Source organism: Scardinius erythrophthalmus (assembly GCF_964197995.2).
Source record: "Scardinius erythrophthalmus genome assembly, chromosome: 19".
NCBI classification, from domain to species: Eukaryota; Metazoa; Chordata; class Actinopteri; order Cypriniformes; family Leuciscidae; genus Scardinius; species Scardinius erythrophthalmus.
In genome coordinates, this window is record NC_138239.1 from 4,042,960 (window position 1) to 4,057,934 (window position 14,975).

Consider the following 14,975-nt stretch of genomic DNA (forward strand, 5'->3'; position numbering starts at 1 on the left):
ATTACCAGCATTTGCTTAATTTTTAACCCATGGGAAAATCCATGCGCACTCTTTGTTCACATTAGTTCACTGCTAGTTTTAATGTAAGTTATAAATGTATGCTATGTTTGGAAACCAGACACAACTTCTTATCCCGTGCGAACTGGCCGTTAATTTTACAGAGAGTGTTAGCAGATTGGGTGGTTTTGAATTTGATAGTGCGGGTAAAAATTGGTTTGGGCAGGTAGACAAAATTTGGGCTGCTTTGGGGTCAGTACGGAGGATTTGTATAGTCTAATTGGTTAATAAACAAAACTCAAGTGTGCTTGTACTCAATAAAATTAGTCATCATGAAGTTACTAAACACCGGGCCTTTTTTTGGGTTAACTGTGAGGTAAAATAAAAATATGACATGTTTTAGATAAAGAATGATTCTAGACATTTGAGTTTTTTGTACTTGTACTTTGTCATCTTTATTATTTATCACATTTTAAGTCATTGAAATTCGGAGAAAAAATCTCGAAACATGACATCTTTTTATATTATCTCACAGTTCTGTTATGTGGACATAATCAGAAATGAAGAAAACTGCTTCACATGCAGCATATGCCCAATATGGTTTTCTTCTCTCACTGGTCATGTGACACTGTCGAAAGTGAAACCCGATTCAACAGACTCCATGTTGTGAAAGGAAGAACATGAACGTCCGGAGAAAAAAAAAAACTGCGAATAATGAGAATATATCAGTTTAATGCTGTTGTCCAGAGACAGATTGGATTTTTGAACTGGTTTGCATTTGATGTTCTTCATTGTTGAGACAGAGCAGAGGTAGGTTTCAGCAAACACATTTCTGGATTCATTATCATGCATTTTTTAATAATTAATGGCATGTGTAAATATCTGTTATAATGTAATATCAATCTGTTTTGATGCTTAGTTTTTCTTTTTCTTGATAGCCTACCTGCTGATAAAACACAGAACTATTTCAGAAAATGAACTGTCCTGTAAAAATTTGTTATATCGGTCTCTTAATCATAGTCATAAATGCATTAATACATGCAGGTTTCCTCTATTTTGCAGTTTCTTAAACCATGGGTTTGTTGTCTTTCCACACAGTAAAGGATACTCCAGTGAGTATTAGTGTACCTAGCGAAGAATTCACAGTCATACTAAATTGATAAAGCATACCCAAGACATTCATATGTTTATTAAATGTTTCATTCTGTATGTATAAAGATGTAATTTGTTGTACATTGTGTGTTTTTTAATAGCTCCGCCTGTAAAATGAGTCTCTACAAGCAGCGGAAAGAGGGTGTTTCTGTTCAGACACGTAAAGCTGCATCTCCAGAACCCAGCTGTGTGTCTATGAAGAGTGACGCATCCATGGACCCTCCCCCTAAACTCAGTGATGGAGCAGTGACCTCTGACCCTGAGTGAGTATCATGTAATTTCAAACTTTCAAGTACATTAAGATCCATTGCTGTAAAAAACACATTGGTGACACACATCAAGTCAGTTTTTGTTTTTATAAAGACACAATCATATGTGTCTCTGTCTGAATGTTTTCGTCATCCATTTTGCAATAGGTTGATATGCCAGGAAGACTCAATTAAAGGGGTCATGACATGAGAAATCAAATTTGCCTTGGTCTTTTGACATATAAGAGGTCTTTTTTACCATTAAAACATCCTACAAGTTTCAGAGCTTAAAACATCCTGCTTATTATAAACAAAGCATTTATTTAATTAAGCTCCAAAAACAGCTCGTTTTGATATTGCGGGATCTCATCATATATCACAACTGTTCAGTGTTTTCAACCATACAATGTTAATTTTATGTTTCTGACATTTAAATACAGATAAGTAACTAGCAAAAAACATTCATAGTTAATATAAAATATACACTGATGTCTATGGAAGCAGCAATAATTCTTTCAAATATAATTTGACGACGTGTTTTATTGATATCCGATATACACAATGTGTAGATAACTATAAAGTTTACTTTAATCTTAGAATATTGTAGGTACAAAATTAATAGTGCCCCAAAGTTGTCGAATATATTAGTTTTGAAGCTAAATGTTAATTTATTTTAATTAATCACAAAGCTATAGGTGATTCGTGCAGAACAATCATTTGCCTTGCGGTGTCAGTGCATAAATGCTTTGAATGCATTTGTTTCTATAAGCTACAAAATACGTGGAAGACTGATTCGATGCAGGACTTATAGTCCTAATATTCTGGAATAGCGACAATAAATGCTTTAATAATGTATGTTCTCACTTCGATAACTCAAAGGTATAATCGGATATGATGACACTGCACTAATTATTACAGGGAAAGCTAAAGTTCTTTTTTTCCACATAAAACACAAACAGTTCTGCTGTCAGACAGTTGGTCAGAATTAACGTTAAAAATAATCAATTTTCTGCATAATTTGTTTTGTTTTAAAAAAAACAACTTTATTAACATTATAAGTGAACCTCAAGGAACATCTTTTTTTTTTTTTTTTTAAATCCGTCATGACCCCTTTAAATCATGGATGACAATGACCAGGAACACTAATGTAAATGGAGCACTTTGTTATAAAGTAATTCTGCTGGATAAGTTTTGTTACCCCTTGTGGGGGTGGATTTCTGTTCTCAACACTCTGTCCAAGCTTTATAATGTTCTGTGTGTCCAACTGATGATCTAAACTCAACTGCTATGGAGAAGATGAACACAAATGCAAGCTAGTAAAAGACTCAAGGATTAAAACCCAACATGCTCATGAGTTATAAAGTTTAATTTGCATTAATCAACAGTGAACACACCTTAACACAACAGTGGTGTTAAATTAAGTATATTTCTGTTCTGTGTGTTTTAATAGCACTGCTTGTAAAATGACTCCCTATGAGCAGAGAAAGGATGGGGTTTTTGTTCAGACACGTAAAGCTGCATCTCCAGAACCCAGCTGTGTGTCTTTGAAGAGTGACGCATCCATGGACCCTCCCCCTAAACTCAGTGATGGAGCAGTGACCTCTGACCTTGAGTGAGTATCAGTGTGTAGCTGAGTCTGTACTTCATTCAAATGCATCATTTGTTTTTAAGGCAAGAATCAGCCTTGGAGCCCAATCATGTTCCTGGAGATCTACCTTCCTGCAAAATACAGCTGCAACCCTGATCCTTCACAACTGAAGCAGCTAAATGAGATCTTTAGGAGCACTTGATAATTATGGACAGGTGTGTTGGATCAGGGTTGGATCTGAACCCTCTAGGTAGGTTGGTCTCCAGGAACAGGATTGGGCACCCCTGTAGTAGATCATAAGCTAACATAAAGTACACATAAATTAACATGTATTTGCAAAATATGATATTTACCTCTATTGATCCAATAAGCACCATTCAAATTTGTAAACAAAAGTTCTGCTTTTCCGTATATCCTTGTATGCATAATCATGAAACAATTATTTTATGTAAATACGGAAATTATAAATTTTCAGGGCCTATATCTTAAAGTAAAAAATGTATACTAATATAGCAAACTGAAAAAAAGTTTTTTATTTATTGTGTTTGTGTTGAAACATGGCATGCACGAGTGACAGGGCAATTCACATGGGAAAGTTCACTGTTAAGTTCACTGGTGTAGTCTGATAGGTAAAAGTAGTAGTTCTATTAAAGGGATAGTTCGCCCAAAAATGATATTTAAGCCATGATTTACTCACCCTCAAGCCGTTCGAGATGCATATGTCAATCTTTTTCAGACGAACACATTTTCAGTTATTTTAGAAAATGTCTTAGATCTTTCAGTGGTTATAATGTGAAGCAATGGGGTCCACAACGTTGAAGTCCCAAAATGTGCATGCATCCTTCTCAAAAATAATCCATCCGGCTCCAGGGGGATAAACGAAGGCCTTCTGAGGGTAATCCGTGCGGTTTTGTCGTAAAAATATACATATTTAAAACTTTATAAATGAAAATAACTGGCTTCCGGTGGCGGTCGACGCGCGTTCATGGAGATGGATGCTGGCGTATGACGTAGGACGTAGCGTAGGAAGCGTCGTGACGTAAAACACAAACGTAGAGTTTTGTTTTGCTCTGCTCTCTGGCTCCGCTGTCACGTTCGTTCTACGTCACGACGCTTCCTGCGCTACGTCCTACGTCATACGCCAGCATCCATCTCCATGAACGCGCGCCGACCGCCACCGGAAGCCAATTATTTTCATTTATAAAGTTTTAAATATGTATATTTTTACGACAAAACCGCACGAATTACCCTCAGAAGGCCTTCGTTTATCCCCCTGGAGCCGGATGGATTATTTTTGAGAAGGATGCATGCACATTTTGGGGCTTCAACGTTGTGGACCCCATTGCTTCACATTATAACCACTGAAAGATCTAAGACATTTTCTAAAATAACTGAAAATGTGTTCGTCTGAAAAAAAGATTGACATATGCATCTCGAACGGCTTGAGGGTGAGTAAATCATGGCTTAAATATCATTTTTGGGCAAACTATCCCTTTAAGTAGTTCAGGAACTACTTTTCACTTAAAGATGCTGTTTCACAGCCACAGTTATATTTCTTAATTTTATAGTCTTATTTCAACGTTTTCTTTCTGCAGAGTGAAGAGAGATGATGTGATCAGATCAGTGACGCCCTGTCTAACCTGCACTGATTCTGACTGTCAGACAGACATCAAGCAGAGAGTCAAAGACCAACACAAAACCAGCATGAAGAACAAGTATGAGAACTTATCTGAGGGAATCAAACTAGAAGAGAATCGAACCCTCCTGAACATGATCTACACACAGCTCTACATCATAGAGGGAGAGAGTGAAGGGGTGAATGAAGAACATGAGGTTTTACAGATGGAGAAAACAGCCAGAACACAAGACACTCCAATCTACTGCAATGACATCTTTAAACCCTTACATCAACCAGGATGTGAGGAGAAAGACACAATCAAGACCGTTCTCACTAAAGGCATCGCTGGAATTGGAAAAACCGTCTCTGTGCAGAAGTTCATTCTCGACTGGAGCGAGGGAACAGCCAATCAGGATGTAGATTTTATGTTTGTGCTTCCATTTCAAAGGCTGAACTTGATTAAAGGTCACCAATACAGTCTTCACAGACTCCTGCTGGACTTTCATCCTGAACTTCAAGATCTGGACTCAAAGATTTATGAGGAGAGTAAAGTAGTGTTCATCTTTGATGGTCTGGATGAAAGCAGAAAGAAACGGATTTTTTCATATAGAAAGAAAGTTTGTGATGTGAATGAGTCTTCATCACTGAGTGTGTTGATGTCAAACCTCATCAGAGGAGATCTGCTTCCCTCTGCTCATATCTGGATCACTTCCAGGCCAGCAGCAGCCAATCAGATCCCCTCAAAATACATCAATCGTGTGACAGAAATTCAGGGATTCAATGATCCTCAGAAAGAGGAATATTTCAGGAAGAGAATCAGTGATGAATTTCAAGCCAGCAGAATCATCTCACATATTAGAAGATCAAGAAGCCTCCACATCATGTGTCACATACCCTTCTTCTACTGGATCTCAGCCACTGTGCTTCAAAACCTCCTTAAACAAGATGACAGTGCAGAAATCCCTCAAACTCTGACTGAAATGTACATCCACTTCCTGCTGACTCAGATCAACATGAGAAATCAGAAGAATGATGAGAGAGATCCAGAGAAAGTCCTGAAGTCCAACAGAGAAGTGATTGTGAAACTTGCTGAACTGGCTTTCAATCAGCTGATGAAGGGCAATGTGATGTTCTATGAGGAGGACCTGATTGAGAGCGGCATAGACGTCACAGACGCATCAATGTTTTCTGGGATTTGCACTGAGATCTTTAAGGAGGAATCTGTGATTCATCAGAGGAAAGTCTACTTCTTCAAACATCTTAGCTTTCAGGAGTTTCTTGCTGCTTTCTTTGTGTTTTACTGCCATGTAGTCAAAAATGAGGAATCACTGAAGTTGTTTCTGAATGAAGGATATAAGAAGTACAGTCGAAAAAACTCTCTGTATCTGTTACTAAAAGCAGCAGTTCATAAATCTTTCAGGAGTAAAAATGGACACCTGGATCTTTTCCTGCGATTCCTGCTGGGCGTCTCACTGGAGTCGAATCAGAGACTCTTACAGGATCTACTGACACACACAGTGAAGAGCTCAGAACAGCTCATCTCACAGTACATTAAAGACATGATCAAGGATGATAAACATCTCTCAGCTGACAGATGCATCAATCTGTTCCTCTGTCTGCTGGAAATGAAGGATCAGACTCTGTACAGAAAGATTCAGGAGTTTGTGAAATCAGAGAATCACTCAGTAAATCGACTCTCTCCTGGTCACTGCTCAACTATCGCCTACATGCTTCAGATATCAGAGGTGCTGGATGAGTTTGATCTGAAGAAATACAACACCTCAGATGAGGGCAGAAGGAGACTGATACCAGCTGTGGTGAACTGCAGAAAAGCTCTGTGAGTATTCATTTATGTGATTGCTGAATGTGTCTGTTTTGTTGAAACAGTAATATTGCAATTCCTCCAAATCATGGCACTTGTAGTATCAGACTAATTTAAACATATTTGAGCTGATTGTCAGTCGATATTCAGAGTTCACCTGCTGATGAGTTTTTGTCATGTGATTAATATGTGACCATTTATTGAAAGTAGTATACCATTTATAAGGGTGTCACGAAATTAATGCTCAATCTCGATCATCGAATCAAAAAATGGAATCGTCGATGCTGCCACGCTCCATATGTCACGTCAGCTCGGCTTGTCTGTAATGGAAAAAAATCCTTTTCTCGAGAATATTGAAGCCTTTATTTTAAAACGCATTGCAGCTGCACAGCGAGAGCATCATAGCTCGTCTGAGCGAGCTGGCTGTGCTGCGGCAACTGCACGAACCTATGGCGAGTTAGCAGTGGCGTGCGGTCCAATGGGAGCGCTTGGCGCCCTGACAAATTCGAGCGCGCCAATTTGGATGCGGCTGAAGTGTATACATTCAGAGAAAACTCGCCAAAGGACTTTAGGTTTAAATCGACTGAAGCGAAGCACCTGATATGAGCGAATAGCACCTGATATGAGCGAATAGCACGGCAAGGCAACGCAGTAGGCTACTCGTTCCCTTATCTCTAAGGGAACCAAGGTTACGCAAGTAACCAAGTACGCTCCCTTACGAGAACGTTCTCTCGTACTGCGTTGCTAACGCTGTGGGAACCCAATTTAAAACGCTGTGCTATTCGCCTGTGACTGCTCTGAGGAGTCCAGGGAGCCCCGGGACTATAATAGGTAATAGGTTATATTGTTTAAGTTTACAATTGACTAAAGATATAAGTTATTGTTACATTATGTTGTTAATAAACGTTTTAAATTTGACAATGTAGTGTGTGGTACATTGCGAGCAAAGGTATTATTATATTGCATAAATGTCTAAAAATGGCATAGCTTGTGCTTTCAATTTATTTATTTTTTAAATCGAGAATCGAATCGAACCGTGACTTTAGAATCGAAAATGTAATCGAATCGAGGACTTGGAGAATCGTGACACCCCTAACCATTTATATTTACCTGTTGATGCCTTCACAAGCACCCATAAAAGTTTTGGACTTGTGTTTGATTTGAGTCAGGCGCGATGCATGAAAGGGACAATATATGCTGTATTTCTGTAATTCCGCTAGGTGGCACTAATATCGTAGAAACTACATACTTCACATAGACAGTAGGATACTTCACCTTTAAACGGTACGTACGGCGCATCGGCTGAGGACAAACGTCTCTTATATCAGAGACGACAAATCAGAAGTGTTAAGCATAAAATAATTAATATTGGTAGCCTATTATAAATAAAAGTAAAATAGAATTATTTATTATTATACTACATGTAAAATCTACATCTAAGTATAATTATAAAAATATATATGAGTATTCGTTAAAAATATGTTGAAATAATGCAAATTGATGCACATAGATCGATTAACAGCCTTGGATAATTACAGTAGGTCTGCTTACAGTAGGTTTGTCTTTAACAGTTTATAGGTTTTCATAAAAATATATTTTCTTAATGAAATACTATGAAAATAGTTTCAGTTATGACTTTTTTTTTCACTTGATTTAGTCTATTTAGTGTTGTGATTTTCATTGATCTGTAGGGTTGGGTATCATTTAATTTTTAGCGATTCCGATTCTGATTCTGCTTATCGAATCCGTTTCTTATCGATTCTTGTTTCCGATTCCAGTATTTTTTGGAGGGAAAAAAAAGGGCAAATACTTGAAGAATAAATATTTCTACCTTTTATTCTTGCCAATTTTAAGCAATAACCAATAAAAGTGAAAGGAGTCTCTTCATATAAAGGTGTTGATTACGTTATTACTCCAGTAGGTTTTTTTCATTGAATTATTTATTCAAGAAGACTCGAGAGATTTGTTAAAAAACAGTGAATCATTCATTAATTAGGTATTTATGAGACACTGAATTAATTAGTGTTTGAATTAATTATTCAAATGAGTTTTTTATAAATAGACTATTAGACTAAACATGTTATTCTGAGTAGTTGTCTGATGTATGTAATCGTGATCTCCATTTTAAACAAAATAAAAATTATTGATTGATGATTTTAAGCCATATGTTCTTGAATTAGGGACCGTTCACATATCGCGTCTAAAAATGCATGGAAAAGCACGGCCATTAACCCAATCACATTAATAACCCAATCATCCAATAAACAGAAAAAAAACAACTAAAAATACAAAATAGTCACCAGTATATAAAAATAAAATAAACAGAAAAATAAAAGCCGACCATTCCAACCTATTTTAATCCACCATCTCTTTATTGAAACATATTTCATCCTCTATTATAGACTTGCTGATTGTAATCTCACTGGTCAGTTCTGTGAAAGTTTGTCTTCATTTCTAAAATCATCAAACTCACTGAGAGTGCTGGACCTGAGTAGCAATGACCTGCAGGATTCAGGAGTGAAGCTTCTGTCTGATGGACTGAAGAGTTCTCACTGTCAACTCAACATACTGAGGTAAGAAAAACTTTTAATGGTTCACGTGGTTATGCAATTAAAGATGCCTTCTGCTCTGATCCCATGGGCTTAACATTTAATAGGGACGATAGGGACAATACCCAGCATCTACTGAATCGTACTAGCAATAATTTCGCAATTAAAGTGAAATGTGAAAATTGTGCAGTGTAGTCAGCTTATTTGATCATAACGGGAGTTTTTGCGAGACAAAGTCATTGACTGCTTCAGTGATGGGAACATTCTTTACTGTCTTTCTATACATAATTTATTTCCAATTAGAATAACAGTTTTTTCCATGCTACTACTGTCATGATCCTGCCATCTAGTCTTTAATTTTCCCTGGTCTTGAGGCAGGATCATGACAGACCCATGTTATATGTGTAAGCACATGGCCATTTGTTTGGGCTGTGTGCTTGCGTTGTCTCATCACGTTACCCCGCCCCCTTGTTACCCTTGTTTAGTCATTATTTATTAACCCTCTGGGGACCAAAAACGCGCTCGCGCGTTTTGCTCGTTTTTTTTTTTTAGCAATGAAAAATAAACACTAAATGCTCTGTTAATTTTGATCTTTCATTTTCGTGTAATACATCAATCGATCCTGTTCAGTTTCTATTTTTTTTCTGTATACTCACAATAAAAATAAAGTGTTTTGCTTTTTGACAAATAAAGAAAAATTAACATGATGCGATTTCTGCCTTCTCTTTGTCAGTAAACTCCCATTTGAAACGCGTTCGAAAATGATCTATAACTCCGCGAAAATTCAGTCAAACAGGCAAACAGACCCACGGGCATAAAGCTTGAGATCGCATCTTTTAAATGAAGTAATTTATATAAAAAACAAATATTCTCAGCTTCTGTAATCTGTATAAAAAGAGAGCGACTCCAGTCGAGCTCATTACGAGATCATTCAAAAGTAATGTGACCACTCCCCGGAGAGCGCGTGCTATTCAAACACAAATTCTGAGAACCATTTCAGATCTGTGAAACGCCCACATCAGCTGTAAACAAAGCGTCGCGAGTGAGACATAATATAGCCTATCTTATGGAGAAAAGATTCCTCAGAACAGTGCTGATATGAGGAGCAATATCTCCTGATATGAGGAGCAGATCCCGCTGAGGAGTGAGGTAGGCTGTTTTCTTTTCTCAAATGTTGATGTGGAATAACGTTATGGAATAACGTTAGTGTAGGCCTATGTAAACCGCAAAAAGATGAATCGTATTTCTATAATATGACTCGCCTTTCTGTGAGATGAATGAAGGGTACATATTTGTAAAGACTGTTTAGCATAGGAATCGCGCGTCTGTGTGTGAAAGAATAAACTGCTTTGCTATAGCCTACTGAGATGAGTAAAAATCGACTGGAATATGTTGAAATAAAATGTATTTGTATAAGCAACGTATTAAACTGCAAATTAGCATTTATATGCCCTAATATTTCATAAAAACAACGTTACAGTTAGGCGAAGTATGAAAGACAACATTTTGTTGACTATTTGGGTACAGTTTTTAGGCTACTGTAGAATATACTGCCACATCAAATAAGCTTTTGTTTAGCAATTTCTGCTCATATCTAACATTATATATATATATATATATATATATATATATATATATATATATATATATATATATATATATATATATATATATATATAAATACTATTTTTGTCAAAAATAAAGTCATAGACTAAGATGTTAGATGTTCCAATGTTGGCTATATTCAAACTAATGAATACATATGATAAAATGTAGGCCTATAATCTTTTTTTTTTTTTTTTTTTTACAAAGAAAGAGTACACTTGAAATATTGTTGAAATTGTAATTATTGTTGTAATTGTAACATTTTTAATAAAATAGCAAAACATATTTACAAGAGAGATGTAAGCGAAATCTTAAATGGTCAATATAAGTCTTCTTCTATTTCATTTTCAACTTTCATTTTTATTTTTTCCAATAACCACGCATAAACATTATTCTCTTAAAAATACAAACATCTACAAACACGTTGCTCGCATATTATGGTAGCCCTGTTTGTGCTATATAGAGTGAATTTACACCTTAGCTATTAACATGTTTATAAATAACTGAAAAAAGCACAAATGTCAAGGCATGTCAGAACATCTCAAGGACCCCAAAAACAGCTTGGTCCCCAGAGGGTTAATCTGTGTCACCTGTTGTTATCATTAGTTTCTCCCTATTTAATCCCCTTGTGTTTGCTGTCCTGTGCTGGTTCATTGTCAATCAATGTGAAACCTACCGTGAGTAACCTGTTGAAAGTCTTGTGAAGAGTTTGATCCTGTCTTAGCTGTTAGTTTATTGTTCAGTTATCTGTCTGAGTCTTAGTCAAGTCTTGTTAGTCTTATATTGTCATCCTGTCTTGTTTTGCCCCCTCGTGGGTTTTGTTTTCCCTGTTTTTCTGTAATAAACGTAGTTCACTTGCATACTGTCTGCATTTGGGTTCATCTCCTTGCACCATCATAACAGAATGAACCAGCCAAAGCAGAACCCAGCAGACAGTTTGTCTTCTCCTGGCGATCAGCAATTGGATCTTCTTAAAGATTGGTGGCTCAAGACCATTTCTGACTCGAGGGGGGGCAAGCTCCCAATCCCAAACGCAGGGTTCCACTGTGTTGTCGTCACCAGCTAAGCTGGCCGTGATCCTGGAGGGTCGGGTCCTGGCTGTCGTTTCTCAAGGGGAGCAGGCCCACTCCACTTCTCCCGAGGTCTCATCCACACCCGTTGATCTTCGTGGCAAACGAGGAAGACGGACTTCGTGGGATTCTCTGTCGGAGTCATCCTCGACCGAGTCTGCGCTGCCTGTGACTGCCCTTCCTACTCAAGTCACAGATCCCGCTGAGCTTCTCCAACCGGTCACTAGTCCGGCTATCACTTCCGCACCGCGACCTAGGAGAAAGAAGAGGAGGAAAGGAGCCTCTCGTCCTTCATCTCAGCCTGTCCCAGAGCACGCTCCCACCGCAAGCGCTGTCCCAGAGCCCGCTACTGCAAGCGCTGTCCCAGAGCCCGCTACTGCAAGCGCTGTCTCAGAGCCCGCTACTGCAAGCGCTGTTCCAGAGCCCGCTACTGCAAGCGCGGTCCCAAGCGCTGTCCCAGAGCCCGCTACTGCAAGCGCTGTCCCAGAGCACGCTCCCACTGCAAGCGCTGTCCCAGAGCACGCTCCAACTGCAAGTGCTGTCCCAGAGCACGCTTCGACTCAGGGTACTGTTACTGAACCAGCTACTGAAGGCACGGTTCCCGAGCCTGCTGCAGAATGCGCTGTTTCCCAGTCGGTGTTGGGGAGATCCATTCCAGAGACTTGTACCGTGAATGTCGTCTCTGAGTCTTCAGTCATGTCTGCTGAAGAGAAAGCAGCGGCCGATTCCGCTGCAAAGGCTGTGATAGAGTCCATATCAGCTCGCCAGGAGATGCCAGTCATCATCGCTGCCAGAACCCTGTCCGAATATTTATCCCGTCTTGTCAAGATTCTAAAAGTCCCTGTCAGTCCTGTCTTGTCCCCAGACCCTGTGTCCAAGTCAGCTGCAGAGAGCGCTGATCCCAGGCCAGCTGCAGAGAGTGCTGTACCCAGGTCTGCTGTACCCAAGTCTGTTGCAGAGAAGGCTGTCTCCATGACTACTGCGGAGAACTTTGTTTCCGAGTCGGCAATGGAGAGTGCTGGTTCCGAGTCTGCTTCGGAGAGCGACGGTTCCAAGTCTGTTTTTGAAAACACGGATCCTGTCCCAGCTTCACTGTCAGCCGCAGCGCCTTTCTCCGCTCCCTTACCACCTGCCACACCCCTTGTCTTCGACCCGCTGCTGGCTGCACCGGTCTCCACTGTCACCCGACCTCTGTATGTTTCCCCGGTCACCCCTGTCAGGCTGCCTAGTGTTTCCCCTAGCACCCCTGTCATTTCCCAGCCTCGGACTGTTTCCCTCAAGTCATCTCCTCATGCGTTTCCAGCCAAGTCCCCCCGGATTCCCCGTCCTCAGCCCTCGTCCCGAAGACCCAAGACCCCCAGTCCTCCCATCCACACTGGACTGCTCCCTAAGGACTTTGTGTTTCCCCCCAGTCCTCCCATCCACCCTGGACTGCCCCCCAAGGACTTTGTGTTTCCCCCACCTCCTCTGCCTTGTTTATTGTTTTTGATTTTGCACCCCAACCCTGTAATTGTTTATTCATGTTTGCCATTGTTGTTATTCGTCATGTTTTGTTGGTTTGTGTCCTTGTCTCAGTCCGTCATGTCCCGAGTTTAGTGTCCCCTTGGGGAGCGTCTGGTAGCCGCTCCTTAAGGTGGGGGTTCTGTCATGATCCTGCCATCTAGTCTTTAATTTTCCCTGGTCTTGAGGCAGGATCATGACAGACCCATGTTTTATGTGTAAGCACATGGCCATTTGTTTGGGCTGTGTGCTTGCGTTGTCTCGTCACGTTACCCCGCCCCCTTGTTACCCTTGTTTAGTCATTATTTATTAATCTGTGTCACCTGTTGTTATCATTAGTTTCTCCATATTTAATCCCCTTGTGTTTGCTGTCCTGTGCTGGTTCATTGTCAATCAATGTGAAACCTACCGTGAGTAACCTGTTGAAAGTCTTGTGAAGAGTTTGATCCTGTCTTAGCTGTTAGTTTATTGTTCAGTTATCTGAGTCTTAGTCAAGTCTTGTTAGTCTTATATTGTCATCCTGTCTTGTTTTGCCCCCTCGTGGGTTTTGTTTTCCCTGTTTTTCTGTAATAAACGTAGTTCACTTGCATACTGTCTGCTTTTGGGTTCATCTCCTTGCACCATCATAACAGCTACGTGAATCAGTGTGAAGTCTTGATTTACACATGCTTAAAACAGCAATAAACTAATTCATAAATGGTTCTCAGCTTGTTTTGTCTGTGTATGGTGTGCTGTTCCCCACACACTAAAAATATTTGTAATGTATTATATTAATCCACATTAATAGGCATGAGTACAATATCAAGGGCAATAATGATTTTTGTCATAATCTTGTGGCCCAAAACTGTAATGTGTAATAAGTATAACATGCTTGCCCTGACCCACCTCTGTCCTATTAAAAACAGCTCTGATGCCGCTTGGGTCTGTGTAAATAAAAAGAGGCACCAGGGAAACCTTAAACTTTTTGTCATGATAGTGCTTTTTCATAATTTATTCATAATTCATATACTTTGTATTTAAAATGACATTAATTTATTATTGTGTAAATACATTTATGCCACATTTGAGCAGCATTAAACAAATATATTTTGTGTGTGTGTGTGTGTGTGTGTGTGTGTGTGTGTGTGTGTGTGTGTGTGTGTGTGTGTGTGTGTGTGTGTGTGTGTGTGTGTGTGTGTGTGTGTGTTCGTGCATGCATGTTTTTAGATTATCTGGCTGTATGGTGACAGAGGAAGGCTGTTGTTTTCTGGCTTCAGCTCTGAGGTCAAACCCGTCACACCTGAGAGAGCTGGATCTGAGCTACAATCACCCAGGACAATCATTAGTCAAGCTGGTCTCTGATCCAAACTACAGACTGGAAAAACTCAAGTATGTTCAACACTAACAATCATCCCGTCATGTGTGTTTGGACATGTGTGCGTTATAAAGTCATTGAAAGCTCTGTACATACAGTAGATCCCTGCATGCAGCACATTTATACACAAACATACTGCAAAGTAAAATAAGGATGTGTCTTGAACTCTTTGACTGAAGATGATCTTGATTCAGATCAACAGCTGATTGTGACTCATAACAGCAGTGAAGCAGTGAATCTGAGAAACACACTCATCATGTCTCTGATCCCAAAACGTCAATTCAAAGTTCGATGCTGCTCTAGAAAGTAAATTATCATTGCTGTCAGAGACATGAAGCAAAACAGATCCAATATACAGACACAGAGATCCCAGTCTAAATGAGAAGAAATTATGTTTGACCTCATGATACTGAAATAAAGCAGATCAGCTGAATTTTCTGCAGGTAGTAGATGAATATCAGTTATTGATTAA

The 14,975-nt window shown here is 39.3% G+C and overlaps 1 protein-coding gene across 1 annotated transcript in view; it reads left to right on the plus strand.

The window, feature by feature from the left end:
• Positions 1-643: 643 nt before the first annotated feature.
• Positions 644-14,975, plus strand: part of LOC308707690 (uncharacterized protein) — a gene marked incomplete at its 3' end in the record, with an annotated part of 32,040 nt that continues 17,708 nt past the window's right edge. Inside the window, exons 1-7 of the mRNA XM_081394307.1 lie at positions 644-807; positions 1,060-1,109; positions 1,251-1,412; positions 2,848-3,009; positions 4,581-6,440; positions 8,828-8,998; positions 14,356-14,517. Of these exons, the coding sequence (XP_081250433.1) occupies positions 1,264-1,412; positions 2,848-3,009; positions 4,581-6,440; positions 8,828-8,998; positions 14,356-14,517 (2,504 nt within the window). The 5' untranslated portion in view covers positions 644-807; positions 1,060-1,109; positions 1,251-1,263. The remainder of the gene's footprint in view (positions 808-1,059; positions 1,110-1,250; positions 1,413-2,847; positions 3,010-4,580; positions 6,441-8,827; positions 8,999-14,355; positions 14,518-14,975) is intronic.